Source organism: Grampus griseus, assembly GCF_964374135.1.
Source record: "Grampus griseus genome assembly, chromosome: 20".
Lineage (NCBI taxonomy): Eukaryota > Metazoa > Chordata > Mammalia > Artiodactyla > Delphinidae > Grampus > Grampus griseus.
This window is the reverse complement of record NC_139014.1, coordinates 23,805,983-23,824,793: the sequence shown is the minus strand read 5'-3', so window position 1 is coordinate 23,824,793 and position 18,811 is coordinate 23,805,983. Positions and strand designations below refer to the sequence as shown.

General features: G+C 47.4%; 1 protein-coding gene across 1 annotated transcript in view; it reads left to right on the top strand.

The window, feature by feature from the left end:
- Positions 1 to 18,811, top strand: part of FAM117A (family with sequence similarity 117 member A) — a gene marked incomplete at its 5' end in the record, with an annotated part of 42,979 nt that overhangs the window by 10,855 nt on the left and 13,313 nt on the right. The window contains one exon of the mRNA XM_082678723.1: positions 14,518 to 14,687. Coding sequence (XP_082534849.1) covers positions 14,518 to 14,687 — 170 coding nt within the window. The remainder of the gene's footprint in view (positions 1 to 14,517; positions 14,688 to 18,811) is intronic.

Sequence of the window (18,811 nt, the reverse complement as noted above, 5' to 3'; positions counted from 1 at the left end):
TCGAGCTGGACAAGGTTGGCATCAGGTTCTGAGAACCATTGGGCACCTGCGGCCGTGTGTCTGAGCCCAGTCCGTGCCCCACATTGACCCAGCAGCGGGGTTAGCAGGGTTGCAGCAGGCTGCTGATCCACACTGAGCATGTTCAGGATGTCCAGGTACCTTCTAGGGAAACCTGCTTCCTCATTCTGAGAAAAACCCTCACTCTGCTCTTCACTCAACTCTCTTCATTTTCTTAAAATACATGAAATCGGAAGGCTCTCATGTGCCAGAGCCATAGAGTAATACTACTTCGCATTTTTATGGTAGAGATCCAAGGGGAAAAGGAGTTGAGTTTTGTCTAGAAAGCAATGTCAGGTTATGGGCCAGACCAGACAGCTTTTTTGCCTGTGTACCAGTCGGTCTGTTGTGCCCACCGCCTTGTGAATGTACAGGAGCCTGCGGAGTTACAACTTCATACACAAAGGGAGGGCTTCACTCTTTGTCAATGAAAACTTTCCACTAACCGCAGGGCCCCAGAAGGGGTGGATCTGGTAATCATCGCTAAGCAGAGTTAGAGGTTCAGACACTACTGTTTGTTCCCAGCCCCTATTCTCTCCCTCCAAACCGCATGCTCTGCATCTATCTGTGCTCCTTGAAGGCACTAGAATTATTCCTGACATTTTTGCTTACTGACATTTCCCACCAGCTTCCAGAATTGGGGTAAGTGAATGAGTCTGACTCTACTTCTTAACATAGAAAAAACAGTTTTTGGAGAATCTTTACTATGTGTCCTTTATCTAAAATGCCTCCCTGCAGCCGCCCTAGAATGTGAGACTGTGGTTAAGTTAGCATCAAAGGATTTTTTCATGGATTCCAGCCAGTTCTGTGAAATAGACCCATGAGCATTTACTATATTATTACACCAGTTTATACAGTTAGACTGTTTGTCCTTAAGCAGTTATCAAGCTATATAGGCTGTCTCCAGTATTCTCTTGGCTCTGTCCCACTCCAAAATCAGCGCCCGGTGGATGGCATCCGGAATCCGGACAGGTTGCAGGAGGATGAGAAAAGGCTGCCCCCAAGTCTTACTGGGTTGTCTGCAGTGTAGAGGTCTGTGTTAGAGCTGTCGTGCAGATGGCCAGAGCTGTCTGTTTGGAGGGGACTGGGACCACTGCGCTTTCCCTTCCAGTTCTTAGAGGCATGGATGGGGTGTCTTGGTAATTAACACACCAGACTGTTTCCCTGGATCATATTCTCCTCTTGCTTCAGGAGGATAAGCCTTTTCTTTACCTGACTTATAAAAGAAGGTGTCATTACTATTAAGCAGCTTTTGATTTAAGAGCAGATACAAAGCCCATTGTAAAAGGGGAAGATGGTGTAACTCACCATCCAGTGGTATGTGTTGCCATGTCCTCCTTTGTGCCTGGAAGCACATGTGGAGAGGTGACCTGACAAGCATCCTTCTGTTATGAAGTTATCATTGGTCTCAGGCAGACATTGAGGGTAGGAAAAATCTTCCCAAGGTCATACCTTTCAAGGCTCTTTCTAGAGAGACCATCTAATTTGTGTTTCAGACAAGGTTTACCCTGGAGGCACTATATAGCCTTTGAGCCTCCCTTAGGAGATCTGAGCAACCAGCAAGACCAGGGCTTTAGAGCAGGGGCTGCCCTGGAATGTTGCCCAGCACACACTGGGGTTTTTCCACCAGGCCCAGCCTGGGAATTTGCCTGGGATTTGGGGTCAGGGTGGATCAGTTCCAGAATGCCAGGGGCCAGGTAGGGAATCACTAGGTGGGATGTAGTGGTCTCTCAGGTATTTCCTTTTTGAAACTGGGGACGCAGTAGAAGTTAAGAGATGGACATAACCAGAGAAGATTTTGCAAGTGGGACAAAATGATCCACGCAGATTTTCAAAGCTTTGAGGGTTGTGCAGAGTTAACCCTAATAAGATTTTAGACCCTGAAGGCAAGGCAAGTTCTGTGACTATACCTTCATGGCCCTGAGGGACATAACTGTGTAACTGCTCCTTTAAGCCCCCCTCCCCACCCCCCAGCCCAGAGCAAAATGAACCAGAGCAGAGGTCCTGACAGACCTACTGAGGTGTAGCAAGTGAGCAAACCTGCCCTCTGAGCTCTGATGTCTACTAGGCAGTTACCACGTGACCAGCCCTTCTGCCTGTGGCGAGCCACAGGTAAATTGAGCACTATTTATACTCTCCTGCTTGGGTGAGGAAGTTTGAGAGATGGTCTGGGAGCGCACAACACAGCTGTCTGATCAGCCTAGGTAAGGCATATCTCCTTTTGACTTGGTGCCTTTTTTTCCCCCTTAACTAATTTTGCCCCGGATAACAGCATGGGCTCTGGGGCTTTCAATTTAGCTGAATCGGTCAGTAGCCATCTCTTATTTACCCTTTAATAGTTGGAGAATTCTAGAACTAGAGGAGGCTCAAACTCTCTAGGTACAACCTTCTGCCTTCTGGTGGGTGAATATTGAGACCTCTGGGGGCATGTAATGATCTCTCCCTGGAGCTGTTCAGGGGCAGACTCTACAATCTCCCTCATTCATTCTGATGAGCAGGAAGTTCTTCCTTTTATCTAGCTGGAATCTCTCCTATTCTAATTAAGTCTCTTCTGCCCTTCCTTTTTACACTCATGCAGAAGAAGACATAAATTCTAATTCACTTCATCTTCCTCTTGGGATCTAGCTACCTTCGCTTTAGCTATTTTTACCCATCTTCCCTGGGATCTCACTGGTTTCTACGTTCCTGTAATGAATGAGCAAATGGATGCCCAGGGTAACTTGGTGGGGCATATCTGAGGTTATATCCAACTCCAACTGTGTTTCTGGATCATAGGAACTCTTTAATTCTGTGCACAATCTGGGTCTTTCTCCTGGGATGACATACCACTTTTTTTTTTTCTTTTAATATTTTTGGCTGCATTGGGTCTTAGTTGCCGCGTGCAGCCTTTCTCTAGTTGTGCCGAGTGGGGGCTACTCTTCATTGCAGTGCGCGGGCATCTCATTGCAATGACTTATGTTGCTGCAGAGCCTGGGCTCTAGGCACGCAGGCTTCAGTAGTTGTGGCACGTGGGCTCAGTAGTTGTGGCTCACGGGCTCTAGAGCACAGGCTCAGTAGTTGTGGCGCACGGGCTTAGTTGCTCCGCGGCTTGTGGGATCTTTCTGGACCAGGGCTCGAACCTGTGACCCCTGCATTGGCAGGCAGATTCTTAACCACTGTGCCACCAGGGAAGCCCGACATGCCACTTCTTTTTTTTTTTTTTTTTTTTTTGCCACTTCTTAATTTAAAGTCTCCTTCCCTTAGTATCTTTATTCTACCTTGTACTGATTTACATCCTTCAATTCCTTGCCTCCTAGTAAGCCTCATTGACTGTTTCATTTCTTCTTGCCCACCTTCTCTTTCCCCAAATTAGAAGACCAGAACAGTGAACCAATTGAATTTGACTAAAACCTGCCAAGATTGAACTGCTAAACAGCTTAGATCCTTGCTAAGGAGTAAAGTTAATTCTGTCTTCCCAAATTCCAAATTAAGCCAGTTCTTTTTTTTTTCCCTCACAGCTTTATCTTGGAAAGTTTTAAACCTGCAGAAAAGTTGTAAGCCCAGTACACATCCATTTATCTTTCACCTTAGACTCATTGATAACTTTTGGCCACAATTGTCTAATCTCTCTTCCCTCCTTGTGTGTATTATGTATATGTGTGTCTCGACATACACATATGTGCATCCATAGGCACTTTTTCTCGTGAACTGTTTGAAAACAAGTCGTGAATATCTTGACACTTTGCCGTTACTTCAAGGGCATCTCCTGAGAATAAGACCATTCTTCTACATAATGATAATATCATTATCACACATAAGGAAACTATAATTCCATATTATCTAATATCCAGTTCATTTTCAGATTTCCTCTTTGTGGCTTTTTTGTTTTTATTTTTGATCCAGGGTCCAGTCAAGGTTCTCATTTGGTTATGTCTTTAAAAAAATCTGTTTAAAATTCCCCTCCCATCCCTGTCTTTTTGTTTTCAGGTTTTTTGATTACTGACTTATTGAAAGTGTGGACAGCCTTCTAGCTGTCCCACATTCTGGAGTTTTGTGACTGTTCCCTTTCAATGGCACTTGACTTGTTCCTCCATCTCCTGTATTATCTGCAAGTGGGAAGTTAAGTCTGGGGCCCAATTCGATTCAGGTAAAACATCTTGGGCATGAACATTTCGTGGGTGAAGCTGTGTACTTCATAATACATTGCTTCAGGAGGTACACAGTGTCAGAATGTCCATCACTAGTAATGCTAAGTTTGATCATTTGAGGTGGTGACAACCAGATTTCCCTTTGTAAAAGTACATTATTCTCTTATATGTGGTACATTATGTAAGTGTTCTGTTCCCCACAGTGTTTCTCCCAGTTGTTTTGGCATCCATTGCTGACTCCTCCTGACTGAGCTGTTACTTTGGGAGCTGCATAAAGCCAGTTCTAAACTAACACTGAAGGACATGAGTATTGATGTGAGTTCTAAAGAGGAGTAAAAAAATTTTCTTTGGGCTTTTAGAATCATTGGCGGGAAGGCAGCAAAATGAGGCCATCAAATTCTGTCAAACTCTAGGTATTCACACATATGTTGCTGTCTGGCAGTTTACGTGAGGTCAGGGAGAAGGCAGGCTGGATGAAGCTAAAAATAAGTCATGGTTTGTTCACAAAGCAGAAATTATTTTGACTATTTGAACATGATCTATAATTCTATTCTTATTTCCTTTTTTTCTTTCACTCGATTTCCACTGTCCTCTCTAGAAAAGGGATCCCTCCTTTTTAATTGTCTTCCTCCACTTGCCCTACATGCCCAGTGGGTAAAACAGTGTCCCCGAGACCCAGGTCTGATTGTGCTGGTTCCCAGTAGGGAAAATAATAGAACTCTTCCAGTCCGTGGGGAAGTTCCTGAACTAAGGCAGCCAGACAGTCATGACAGTTGAGTCTGACAATGAAACACAAGGGGGGAAATGCACTTTGATAAGTCTTCTGTGGGGGAAGAAAGGCCTGTGTCTCAAGTTGCTGTGTGGCGTTGGAGAAATCAGTTCACCTGTCTACACGAGGGTGTTCCTGGGCTCCCACCCAGAGAATCCCTGAGAGTGTGTGGGGCGCACACATTCAGAACAAAAATCAGAGTAGGGTTTCAATCACAGTTGTCCTCTCACAGGATTTACTGTAGATGAGCCTCCCCAATCTCTGGTTCTTCCTTCACCTCTTTTATCTTTAAAGAGCTAAGTGGACATCATGATTTCTCCTCTACTTGATAAGAATCAGATTGTCGTCTGAAGTGAAGATACTGAAGGGTTTATGCCTGTCCTCTGAGTTTGTAGCCACCCAGAAATTCATCCCTCCCAGGTAGCCAGGCGGTGAGGATTGCTGTTAGATGGAGAAGGCTAGGCTATGGCTACTTATGCTGTTCTTAACAAAGGCCAGATAGATCCCAAAGGAAAGCATGCTCCAATCAGTGACTGCTAGTATCTTGTCCTGTTTTAAGAATGTTGAAATCCTTCAGAACTCCTCTTCATAGAATTCAGATAAAAGGTGAAAAGTTCACACCACTTCCTTTCTTTCGAACTGCAGCTTCTTGAGAATTGAACAAACGTCTAAGTAACTGCTGTCTACTCTTCATACGCGCGCACGCACACACACACGTACGCTTTGGAATCACCCTTTCCCTCCTTGCTGATAAGAAGAGTTAGGGTGTTCCTCATTTTTTCCCCATAGTGACCCCTCCAAATGGGTTTCTCCTGACCCTTCTCTCCAGCTGCCCATGGATGTGGTCTGCATCCTGGGGAGTCAGACACACAGCAAGAAAAGGTTTCACCTGAGCTACACACTTAAATATGGAGACAGTATTAAATACAGAGTTAATATTAAATATGGAGTTAGTATTAAATATGGAGTTAGTATTAAATATGGAGTTAGTATTAAATATGGAGTTAGTATTAAATATGGAGTTAGTATTAAGGTCCTGGCTGAGAAGTTTTTCATGTTTATACAAATATCACTTTTTTTTTTCTCTTTAGGTAAGCCTTCTTGGTAAGGGAAATGTGCTGTTACTCCTTTTTTCTTCCTTCTTTTTAATCTCACTTCTTTAGTTTCTTCTCCCTGTTATGATTGAAATGAGCTATTGCTTGGGTTTGAAAGAAGTGTTTAAAGCCCCAGGTTTAATTTTCCCAGCTGGGATGGATGGGGTCTCCTTGGGCTTTCCAAGGAGGGCTTCTAACTCTTGTACAGTCATATTGAGGATTTCGGTTTGACCACAGCTTCCCTCCAAAACCCACATGTCCCTGAGTTAAGCAGTTAAGCGGCGCAGGACCGCAAGCAGCTCAGAAGACTGCCTGCACTGTTTAATCCCAGCACACATACTGAAATGGAAAAGTAATCCCTGTGAAGCTGTGAGGAGGAACTTCCCCTACTTACTGCAAATCTGGTATTGGGGAATATTTAGAAATTCTGCATCCCTGTTTTACTTTGCTCCCCTCCAGGTTATCATTCCCCCCGCCTCCCCCACCCCCAACAAAAGTGCTGCATCACAGCTAGGAGACGGGACAGGACAGGGCCTGCTCCCTCAGTGTCTAACCGTCTGCCCTGCCTCAGCCTCCTGGGTGGCCCTTTCCCTGCCTGCTTCTCCTGAAGTGAAGATCAGTGGCTGAAAAAAGCATATTGTTAGAAAAACGTGTAATAAGATCTCATTTTATTAAAAATACATATGCACACATAGGTGCACAGGGAGAGATCAGGAAGGATGTGCAGAATGGTGATTTCTGAGTGGTGGCATGCATCGTTTTTATTTTTCAGTTTTTGCTAATCTGCATTTTTAAATTTTCCTTTAACTTCCTCCTGTCTATGTACAGCTTCTGTTATAATGAGAGTTATTTTAAAGAGGGAAGGCAAGAAGATTAGTGCTAATAATGGCTCAAAGCCCAGTGACATGAGAAAGTGACTGGTAACTTGTTTGCTGAGCCTGCCAGTTGCTGAGTTTTTGCCACCTGTGAAATCTCATTGGCTGTCTCTCTTCTTCCTTCTGTAGTCCTTCTTGGGTATTTTGCGGTCACTCAGCCTCAAGCTAATGGAGGATGGGTGGAGAGTAGCCTTGTCTGGTTTCCCAGGTTTCTCTCTACTGCATTGCCCCAAAGATAGTAAAGTAAGTGAAGTAGCCCCCCTAGATTCCCAGCCAGGACCCTCTGGTCAGCGGCTGGTCTCTCCTTGTAAGCTGCTAAGCCTCCACCCCACAGTCTATCTCTGGCCAAGTTGAGAAGGGCAGCCACAGATGCCTCACTTCCTGTGTCGTCTGCTGCCTTCCTCCTTTCCCTGACCCCTCCTAAGAGCTGTCGCCCTCCTCCTTCGGGTTCCCGCAGTGGGGGTTTGCTGGTGTGGTCAGGCCTGAGCTGATTTCCAGCCAGGAATATGAGGGAACAGCAGAGACCAAATGGTGGTCCTTCTGAAGAGTCAGTGGCTGGAGGAATCCCCCGGAGGTTGAGCTGGCAGCCTGGCCCTTGGGGCTCGTATCGGCCTGCCCCACTTCAGCTTGGTCAGCAGCTTCTTGTCCTGCTCCTCCTGTGTCTGCAGTGCCTATCACAGGGCTGGTTTGTGGTGGGCACCCAGAACCTGCTACTGAAGGAATCAGTCAGTCTACTGTGGTGTGCCAGGCCCCTCGTCAGCTGTTTGTGTGTTTCTGCCCTATTCACTGTCCCCCAAGGTGCAGCAGACACTTGACCGCTGGTCCACTCCACTCAGAGCCTGCTCTCCCCAAAGCCATACAAATGTAGCAGTTGGGAGACAGGGCCAAGTGGCTCCGGAAGATAGCACCTAAGGCTTCTTATCTCTGGTGTGTGCTGTTTTGTTTTGTGTTTTCCATTTGCCGTTGCCCAAGAACCAAAGCATCCTCCACTGCTCAGCTGTATGGTGAAATGGCCTGGCCCTGTGCCAGGGAGCTTCGCCAGGTGGTTGGGCTGTGGAGGCTGCTGCATGCGATGGGCCGATAATACCCCACAGCGCTGTAAACAGGACACCCCACCCTCCCGCAGCCACCCAGCCAGGGCCCCGCAACTTGCTGGTTTGTCTTGGCCTGTCATGATAGGAGCGTCTCTTCTCAGACAGGGCAGCCAATTGTCCTGTTTCCCAAATCTGAGAGGGGTACTTTCCAGAAATGAAACCAGTTCATCTTCCGACCACAAGCAACCGTTGTGACTTCTCAACACTTCTCCTTTAACCATAATCACACAATTGCAGGGCAGAACCCCATCCCCAGATCTTTCCGGTGGGTGCACCCATGAGGGAGGGATAAGCCCAGGAGCCCCTATTTCAACTGCACTCACTTGTGAGATTTCTTAGAGGATGTTCCCGACTGAGGGAGGTCTCGGTGCTGACAGCGCTGCTGATGCCCACGCCTCCCAGCGGCTCTCTTTCGCCTGCATCATTCACTCTGGGTGCTCTCCTGGCTGGGTTAGACCAACACTAGGAAAGGAAAGGGCTCTGACTGAAGCTGTGGGCCTTCCCAGGGGACAGTGGTGGCTGGAACTCACCCTGCATGTCTCCTCTTCCTTCCCCACCCACACCTTCAGTCCTAAAAGATTGTGGTGTGGGGAGGGGCTGACTGATTGGTAATTGGTAATTGGTTTGACATGATCTATCTAATGAAGACTTTAAAGCCTTTTTGCATCTCATCTTTCGTTGTTTACAGCGTCCCTGAGAGGTAACTGAGGCTGGGACTGTGCTCCTGCCTGCCCGATGGGAGAGCAGGCCTGGTGAGGGGGGAGGGCATGAGGTGTGGGCTGCAGTCACGCCACAGTGAGGGCAGAGCTGCAGTCAGAACCAGATCCCTCACACCTGAGCCCCTCCCAGATATTCGGGGGCCACACTGCTCCAGCCTGTGGCCCCTTCGAGAATGGCACAGAACATGTCAATGTCTGGCTTTGGCTTCAGTTTGTGTTGCGTTTGGAGGGAACCTTGGTTTCGCCCTTAATCAGTTCTGGTGCCCAAATTAGCAGGTCATCACCAAACCATTTGGGGTGGGGTTTTTTTAATAAGTGGTAGATTAGTTTTCCTGTCAAAATCTCATCTTTTTATTTTTTTTTATTTTTATTTTTTTTTGCGTTACGCGGGCCTCTCACTGTTGTGGCCTCTCCCGTTGTGGAGCACAGGCTCCGGATGCGCAGGCTCAGCGGCCATGGCTCATGGGCCCAGCCGCTCCGCAGCACGTGGGATCTTCCCGGACCGGGGCACGAACCTGTGTCCCCTGCATCAGCAGGCGGACTCTCAACCACTGCGCCACCAGGGAAGCCCAAAATCTCATCTTTTTGAAGTGCCCCCTCCCTTAGTTTCTGGGCGTGAAGGAAACATGCACTATCATCACCTCAAAGGGTCTAAGAACGTGGGGGTTTGGGAGGGGAGCTGGGGCTTTGCTGAGCGCTTTGAGACAGAAGGGAATTCCGTCACCTTGCGGCTGGTCAGGAGCTGGGCTGGCACCCTGTGCTAGGATGTAGTCACTGTAGAAATTAAGTCTGAGGCCCAGCGGTCTCATTTAAGGAAAAGAAACTGAGGCGAGTCCTCCAGTTTGTCTTAGATGCAGCAACATCCTTGCAGGCCTAGCAGAGAGGAGGGGGCTGGGTCAGAGGCAGCTGGTTCTCTGTTGGGGTACTTGGTTTGTCCCCATTCGCCCTTCCTTCCCCTTTTTCTTTTTTTTGTATTCGTGTTTTTGTTTTGTTTTGTTTTTGTATACAGAGGAGCAAGTCAGAACCGACAAAGCGCTCAGAGTCTTTATGAATAACTTAGGTCAGATTTGGATGTAGAGTTGATCAAAATGGGTGGTTGGATTCTTATACCAAATTCCAGGATCCTGGGTCCTCCCCAACCCCGGGGGTGCTGGGGAGTAAAATGTCATCTCTGATTACTGCCCTTGAAATTGGACTCCTCCTGTAACTCGCGAATGAGGTGGGCTGTGAAGGGTATCGATGGGAAGATGTAAAATGGGCATATGGTTTACTAGAATCCTTCCCACTAGGCTTCAAAGGCTTCTCCAAAACACCAACCACCCAACACCCCAAACAAAAAATTGCTTTGTGGTCTCCTTCCTCACTCCCTTCCCTGAAGGAGCCGCCAGGCATTCCTTCCTTCAGGTATGTGGGCAGGTGTCCTGCACCCTTGGAGGTGTTCCCGATGCAAAAGGGCCAAGAGCCCTGTGGACTGATGTAGGAAGAAGGAGGCTTGGATTTGGATGTAGGACTGCCTCCTGACTTTCTGGGCAACCAAGTCCAATCTGAGACTGGACTTCTCTGTGCCTTGGTCTCCTTATCAGTCTTTCTGGAGCCCCTTTAGGAGAACAAAAGACTGTACACACACAAGTACTTTGTGAGGAGGGGGCAAAACTTGAAAGTATTATACAAACTTGAAAGTATTATACATACTTAGGGTGCAAGGCACACAAACTTAGAAGAGCATACGTAGGGCCTCAGGATGGAAACATTTCTAAAGGAGGTTTTTGCAGCAATTTCTGCTGAGGGGCTGAGAGAGGTGGCCCCAAGAAATCTTTCTCCCCAGTGCTTTTTTCTCAGCCCTGGAGTCCCAGCCCTCTTTCTTCCAACAGCAGTGAAGGAGCTGTTAGAATCATGGTGTTCTGGCCTCTCTGCCAGTCTCTGGCTCATCTGCTTCCCACCTGCCTCATTGCTTCTCTGTCATGTAATCTTGTAAACTTGCCTTCAAGGGCCCCTGCCTCAACAGTGGGCTCTTAGAGACAGTTTGGGAGAACCACAGGACAGCATTTTGGTGTCTGGCCAGGCTGCCGGCATGGGTCAGGGTCTCCCAGAAGTATCCAGATTGCCACCTTTTGATCTTAAGCCCACGATAGAAAAACGAGTGGTTGAAATGCCGGTGTAGGGGATGCAGTTGGGGCTTGAACCCAGCGTGCCTGTCACTAACTTTCTGGGTGACAGGTGCAGGGAGGGGAGGAAAGAGGTTGGGCCTCCCTGAGCCTCAGAGAGAGGAAAGGGGGCAAGCAGCTCAGGGGGATTTACTCACAGGGAGCAGGGTGAGCATGGATGTGCAAGGCACACAAACTTAGAAACCAGGTGTAATTAGAGCAGGCTCTCCCTGATAGTAACAGGTTTTTGATTTTATGAGAATACTTAGGCATCTGCCAATCTCCAACCCTATGCTCTAGATGCTGTGTGGGGTTCAAAGATAAATTAGACAGGCCTTGGCCACAGGCTGTTTATTAGCTGGGATTTACAAATACTTGTAATCCAATAGAGACTGGGAAGTACTAGAAGAGTACAAAGTACTGGGGAAAATCAGAAAATCCTGAGACATTCCTTCCAGGGGACTCAGGAAGCTCCGTGGAGGTGGAGATGTTTAGGCTGGCCCTGATGGATGGATCACATTTCAGCCCTGAGCACATGTGCAAAACCTCAGAGGAGGGCAGGCCCAAGACATGGGTGGGAAATGGTGCATAGTGTAGTTTGTCCAGGACATAGAGATCTTGAAGAGGAGTGACGTGTAAAGGAAAGGTAAGTGGGACCAGAACACAAGGCCTATGAGTACTGTCTTTGAAAGAAAGCCTTTGAAGAGTTTAAAGAGTGTTAAGGTCATTTAAAAGGGTGTGTTGTAGGTCAGTATATATTGATTTGGAAAGGTGTTTATGATATAAGATAAAAACTCATTGCAAAATAATATGCACAGTATAATCCCATTTTTCATTTTAAAGCATACACACACACGCACACGCATACATGCACGTACATAGAAGGCAAGGCCCCCGAGGATATATATCTCATAGTATTATCCGTGATTATCTCTGGGTGTTGAGATTTGCAGTTTTTTCTGTTTGTTTGCATATTTCTTGAATTTTCCACAATTCACAGTACTTTTTTTTTGGCCACAACACATGGCTTGCAGGATCTTAGTTCCCTGACCAGGGATCAAAACTGGGCCCACAATAGTGAAAGTGAGGAGTCCTAACCACTGGACTGCCAGGGAATTCCCCACACTACTTTTTTTTTTTTTTTGCACGGTACACGGGCATCTCACTGTTGTGGCCTCTCCCGTTGCGGAGCACAGGCTCCGGACGCGCAGGCTCAGCGGCCATGTCTCACGGACCCAGCCGCTCCGTGGCATGTGGGATCCTCCTGGACTGGGGCATGAACCTGCATACCCTGCATCGGCAGGCGGACTCTCAACCACTGCGCCACCAGGGAAGCCCCCCCCCCACTACTTTTATAAGTCATTTTTAATTTGTTTTTTTTTTAATTTATTTATTTTTTAAAATTTATTTATTTTTTTAAATAAATTTATTTTTATTTATTTATTGACTGTGTTGGGTCTTCATTGTGCATGGGCTTTGTTGTGGCGAGCAGGGGCCACTCTTCATTGCAGTGCACAGGCTTCTCATTGCCGTGGCTTCTCGTTGCAGAGCACAGGCTCTAGGCGCGTGGGCTTCAGTAGTTGTGGTGCACGGGCTTAGTTGCTCTGCGGCATGTGGGATCTTCCCGGACCAGGGATCGAACCCATGTCCCCTGCGTTGGCAGGAGGATTCTTAACCACTGCCCCACCAGGGAAGTCCCTTTAGTTTGTTTTAAATGAGCACATACTATATGATGGCTGAGGAAAATGACCTAGAAATATGTAAGGAATTAGATAAAACCTGAGACTAAAAGTTATCCATGCAATAACATTTATGATATTCAAATTGGGGTGGGGGAAACCTCTCAAACCTCCAATAATATGGGAGGGGCTAAGCAAACTACTGTGTATCAACTTGGTGGAATATTATGTAGTCTTTAAAAATGACAGATATGTAGATTGTTGATACTTGGAAATGGGTAGAACAAAGCAGAATATCATGTAATACATTTCGTATTGATTATACTATGTCAAAATGTGTGTAAATATTTAAATGGATTTGGAGAAGATAGTATTATTAGTGTTTCTCTCCTTTTTTTTTATTGTGGTAAAACACACATAACATAAAATTTACCATTTAACCATTATAAGTTTATGATTCTGTGACATTAAGTACACTTACAATGTTGTGTAACCATCACCACTGTCCATTTCCAGAATATTTTCATCACCCCAAGCAGAAACTCTGTGCCCATTAAATAATAATGCCCCATTCCCTTCTCCCCCTAAGCCCCTGGTAACCTCTGTTCTACTTTCTGTCCCTATGAATTTGCCTATTCTAGGTACCTCATATAAGTGGAATCATACAATATTTGTCCTTTTGTGTTGGTTTTATTTCATGTAGCATAATGTTTTGAAGTTTCATCCATGGTATAACATGTTTCAGAACTTCATCCCTTTTTGAGACTCCATTGTATGTATAGAACACATTTTGTTGATCCATTCATCTGTCAGTGAACACTTGGGTTGTTTCTACCTCTTGGCTATTGTGAATAGTGCTGCTATGAACATGGGTATACAGATATCTCTTTGAGACCCTCTTTTCAATTCTTTTGTATATATACCTAGAAGCGGAATTGCTGGATGGTATGGTAATTCTATATTTAACTTTTTGAGGAACCTGCCAACCTGTTAGTGTCTTTTTAACATAAAGCTCTTCAAGTTTATTTATATCTACAGTCCCCAGTTCTTTTGCTGTGCTTAATGCACACATGAATTATCAAGAGATTAGTACAGATGTGAAAGCATTTTGCTCTGCTTAAAGGAAAGAGCCTTACAGACCTTAAGATAGTAATGTGTTTTGAATGTGGCTGCGGAAAACACGGTCAACCCAGATGACTGAAACTTACAGATGATTCCAGAATGCTTAGACTTTAGCAACAGTTTCAACTTTTACCTTCCCCCAGAAAGCTTTAATCAAGGTAAAAAGAAAAATAAGTGGATTTGTAACTGGTTTATTTTTGTTCTATTTAGCCAGAAGTCAGAGACAGAGGAGAGAACCAAAAGACTTGGATATTCTCCTGGATCCTGGATAGTTGAAAGTAGTTATGTCGTTCTCTTTGTCTCAGTCACCTAGGTTCCCTGGAGCTAATGGTCTTGAAGGAAATAGGAAGAGTCCTTCAGTTAACTGGGTTGAATTTGTACATAGGAGCCTTGCAATCAGTGCTGGAAGAAGGCAGGAGATAAAAGGAAATAAAAGGCAGGATAAAAGATGGAGGAAAACTTGGTTTTTGTCCACTTCCAGTTACTTCTTTAATGATGGGAAACAGTCCTGCTCTCAGGAAACTCAGTGCGGAGACCTGGGAGTTCACAGTCTGTAGTCCATTAGGAATAGGAGAAAGAAGACATGTGTAAAGTAACCCCTCGTCCAGTGTGAAATGGTGTAAATTGTTTCCAGTGACAAAGACCAGCTGGATAAGTCAGGAGAGCTTTCATCACGCTGTATGTGCTTTTATGGGCTGCTTCAAATTCTGTAGGAGGGAGGTAAATATAAGTGAAGATGCAGCAGTCTGGTGAGGCTTCCTAAAAGAGGGAAGGTTGGTTACTGTGTCTGCTGCCTCCATGCTGACGTCCAGGTGTGCGGGCTGTGCTCTCTTCCAGCCAGCGTCCCGTGTTCCGTGGCCCCAGAAAAGCCAGTGTGTAGGCCTCAGCCACCCCAGGTCCGGCGTACGTTCTCCCTGGACACCATCCTCAGCTCCTACCTTCTGGGCCAGTGGCCACGAGATGCTGATGGGGCCTTCACCTGCTGTACCAATGACAAGGCCACCCAGGTAATGAAGCTCTCTGCTAATGGGATAAGGGATAAAGGTGGGGTGGTGGGCTGGCCGAGGAGGCCTTGGGTCGACTTACCAATACTCAGTCATTGATGTGACTTGTCCTGGGTTTTGGCTGTACATACGCACCATGTAGCTTTTCATCATCTCATGTTAACCAACTTGGTTCTCTTCGTAAATTTACCTGAAAATGAGTTTGCATTCCACCTGACTGGTGGGAGAGAGAAGGCAATCTGGGTTTATCAGTTTGGCTTTGAGTATTCATGTGTGGGTATACAAGAGTTGATTTTGGAATTTATCCTAGGTTTTAATAAATGAGATTTACGTTGCTAAAACAGACCAACATTCAACTGAGTATGCATTCCCCAGACAACGGGAAGAGGTGGCCCGAAAGTGTGTTGAGCCAGGATAGATCCCACTAGAGTAACAGGAGTGGAAAGTTCTCAGATAATGGAGAGTTGATCCCTAATCAGCAGCCCTCCTGGGATTTCGGTAGACCCATTTGAGTCTGATGGAGCCCAGGTCCCCTCTTCAGGGTTTTTCTCTTCATTAAGAATCCTAAACTTAGAAGGGATCTCTGTAATCATCCAGTCCATTGGTCAGCTTTTGAGTAAGGTGGTGTTAGCCTGAGCAAGAAGTCATCTCATGTGTGAAATTTTACAAAGATATCTCTTCATCTGACTTAGGACTTCAACATTTTCAGCAGTTAAGTTTTTAAGAGTCAGATCTTCTCCCTTTTGATGCAGTTTAAGCCCATTCCTGTTCAACTTCAGAACAAATGAGTTGTTCTCAGGGAAGAGGAAACAGGGTGGGGAGAACACAGGCTCAGAGGAGAGGCAGCCCATGTCCTGGGGGATGCTGGGCCAGTCACTCTTCCTTTGCATGTCGCTGGAGTGTGCCCGCCCCGCCTGATTGGAGGTGGGGTGCCGGCCAAATGGGAAAGGGTTTTGTGCGCTCGCTTCCCTTGTCCTCCTCTGCCGAGCACATCTCCCAGTCCCTTTTATTTATTTTTTAAATGAGATCCATTTTCAAATGTTATTAGTGAATGTTTGAATGCCCAGTACTGTTCTTGGCATGTCAGAGTGGAGAACAAGGAAATGAGAACAAGATTTGACCTTGCTGTGTCTGGATGCCAGTTCCATGAAGGCCAGTGAACAGGGAGCCAAAGGATGAGATGGGGCCAAATGTCTGGCACAGTTTACAGGAGGGGAATTCTCATAGGAATATGCCACCTTGGACCAACAAGAGTTGCTGCAGTTAAAATTAATGGCACTCTTTTTTTTAATTAATTAATTTACTTATTTATTTATTTATTTTTGGCTGCGTTGGGTCTTCTTTGCTCCGTGTGTGCTTTCTCTAGTTGCGGCGAGCGGGGGCTACTCTTCATTGCAGTGCATGGGCTTCTCATTGCGGTGGCTTCTCTTGTTGTGGAGCACAGGCTGTAGGTGTGTGGGTTTCAGTAGTTGTGGCACGTGGGCTCAGTAGTTGTGGCTCACAGGCTCTAGAGCACAGGCTCAGTAGTTGTGGCACACAGGTTTAGCTGCTCTGCGGCATGTGGGATCTTCCCTGACCAGGGCTCGAACCCGTGTCCCCTGCATTGGCAGGTGGATTCTTAACCACTGCGCCACCAGGGAAGTCCAATGGCATTCTTTAGATCTAGGAACAGACTGTGAAGGGAGAGTACGCTCCGGGTAGCACACCGACTTCCCAGAAGCCCCAGACACTGTTGTTCCCTGTGTCCCCTGAAAAGGGCAAGTAGGATAGGTTATACTTCCCCTTCATGTGCCTGAAGCACCACCCCTTTCTCTTTTGAGAGCGTGTTTAGTCCAAATAATGCGTCTAGTCATGGAGGGCTTCCTGGAGGAGCAGGACTTGAGGTTGCTTTGGTTGTGTAAGTTCATGATTACATCCCCCTTCGTCAGATGGCAGGCTTCCATGCAGCCCACCTACCTATCCCCATATCCCCGTCACTGTCATTTCCTGCTACCAGCCTTCTAGGAAGCCTCCATCCCACTCCTCAGATGGCGTTCTCTTTGTCAACTCAAGGCAGGGTTGGCCTCAGATGTTCCCTGGCCGGATTTAGAGGCATGGGCTCTAGGCTGTGTGTTTTGCTCAGGCTCCAGCTGCAGGCCAGATCTTTTATATAACAAGTCCGGGCTTCTTGCCACAGCAAGACAGAGGCCAGCGATGCGCCTCCGCGGGTCTGGCAAGGCCGAGCTGTGCAGCTTTCCTCTTTCTCTGGGCTGGGCTCCAGCCCTCGAGGAACCCTTAGCAACCTGTCAATATTGTGCCTGCAGTCAGGAGGTGGGAGAATTCTGATCAACGTGGGCATCCAAACCCCAGTATGTGCTCTGCCCATCTTTCATTCCTGGCCTTCTGGGAATTTTCTGCTTCTAGGTTTTGGGCTCCATTCAAATTCTTGCTTGAGCACCCTGGTCTGGCACAAGCTGCCTTCTTCAACATCTCCCAAAGAAATTGGTGCTCCTTCCCTACTGAGCATGGCTACGTCACCCAGAAGGGACTGGAGATGAGGGAGAGGTTTTATGGGGGAGACACAAGGGGGTGCAGAGAAGAGTGGAGGGAAGGTAGGAGGCAGGATCTACCAAAGTCCTTGAAAGCTGTTAAGTCACTAAAAATAGATGATGCCAGCACATTTCCTTAATTCCTTTGAGCTCGACGGGGGCTGTTCCCACCCCTACCCCCACCTTCTGCGCTTTCTCTTCTAGCCACACCAGTGAAGTATCTCCACTGCACCTGGCAGGCCCTCACTTCTGCTCTCTTATCTGTGCCCCCGACCCAGCCCCACACACACCCCAGCCAGCCGCCAGAGTGTGTGTTTGGAGACCTCATCAGCCTGGCACTCCCAGGGGCAGGACTTGCAGTAAGGACAGCAGCCATAGTCATGGTGTAGGCCGAGCAGCTCGGCTTCCCTCTTTGAACCCCCTAGAGCAGGCAAGAGCCCTGCACGTTTCATATCAGAACACCTGCCATTTAGATAGCCCAGCACACTGCGTCCTCAAGGCTTCTCCCAAGGCAGAAGATGGGTTAAAAGCTCTCGGTTCTCGAATTGCAGCAGGCTGCCAACAGTCTCAGTATTCCCTCCCTGGGCTTAGCTGTGTTTTAAGCCCTTAGGCAGGCGCAAAGGATAGCACGGGTGGTTCCCAAGCAACTTGCAGTCTGACATGGAGAGCGGGCTTACCCAAATATTTGGGGCAAGTGAGGAAGAGAGGTGGATGGATCTTATTTGGGAAATTGGTTCTCCTAAGGAGGTGTGAATGTGGTCATCGGGGAAGGAGGGCTTTGGAGCGGCTACATGTTCTGAGCCAGGATGGGTGATGGGAGCGGGATGACCAGGTCTCCCAGAGGTCAGCTTGGTGGGTGTAAGGAACAGCTTGGGTACAGTGGGTGCTGGGTGCAGAGGGGCCAGTCAGCGAGGACTAGGAAGGCTCTTGTGTGGTGTCACCATCATCTGGAGGTTTCTTTGTGTCTCGGAGGACTTTGTCAGGATCGTCCAGGTAAATCTGAACCTGTTTTCCCCTCTCCTGACTGCCCTCCCCCAGGTCAGCTGGTCACTCAGAGCTGGCCATCAAGTGCTGTGGGCTGGCCACTCCTGGCACTGGGCCCGGAGCCGGGACGGGAGACGGCAGCACATGCTGGTGGTTGCAGTTACCCCCTCCCTTCTTGCTGGGAGTCTTCTCGCACTCTTCTGGAGGGAGGAAGTGGTCTCACCACAGCTGGAATGACTGTTGGAGCCAAGTTCCCCCGCTGGTGTTCTCATCCTGGAGACAGATGGGACCCTGGGTGCCTGCTCTGCCTGGCCCCCCGTTCTGCTCATCCCCAGCCCCATTTCCTCTGCAGGCTCCAGGTGAGGTAGGGATGCCCTTATGAGAGACCTTTTTGTTTTAGGCCTGAGTTACCCTTTGGGAAAAAAAATTAGCTTAAGTCCTTGACAAACTTCATGGAGTGTCCTGAGGGGCAGAGGCAGAGGTGGCATGCTTTGTTTGGGAAGACTTCCCTTTCTGTGACTTTCCCTACCTGTGTGCTGTCCTCCTCTTTTTCCCAATCCAGTGCCTCAGCATTTGGTAGTGACACACGATTCAGTCTGCTTATGATGGGCCTTT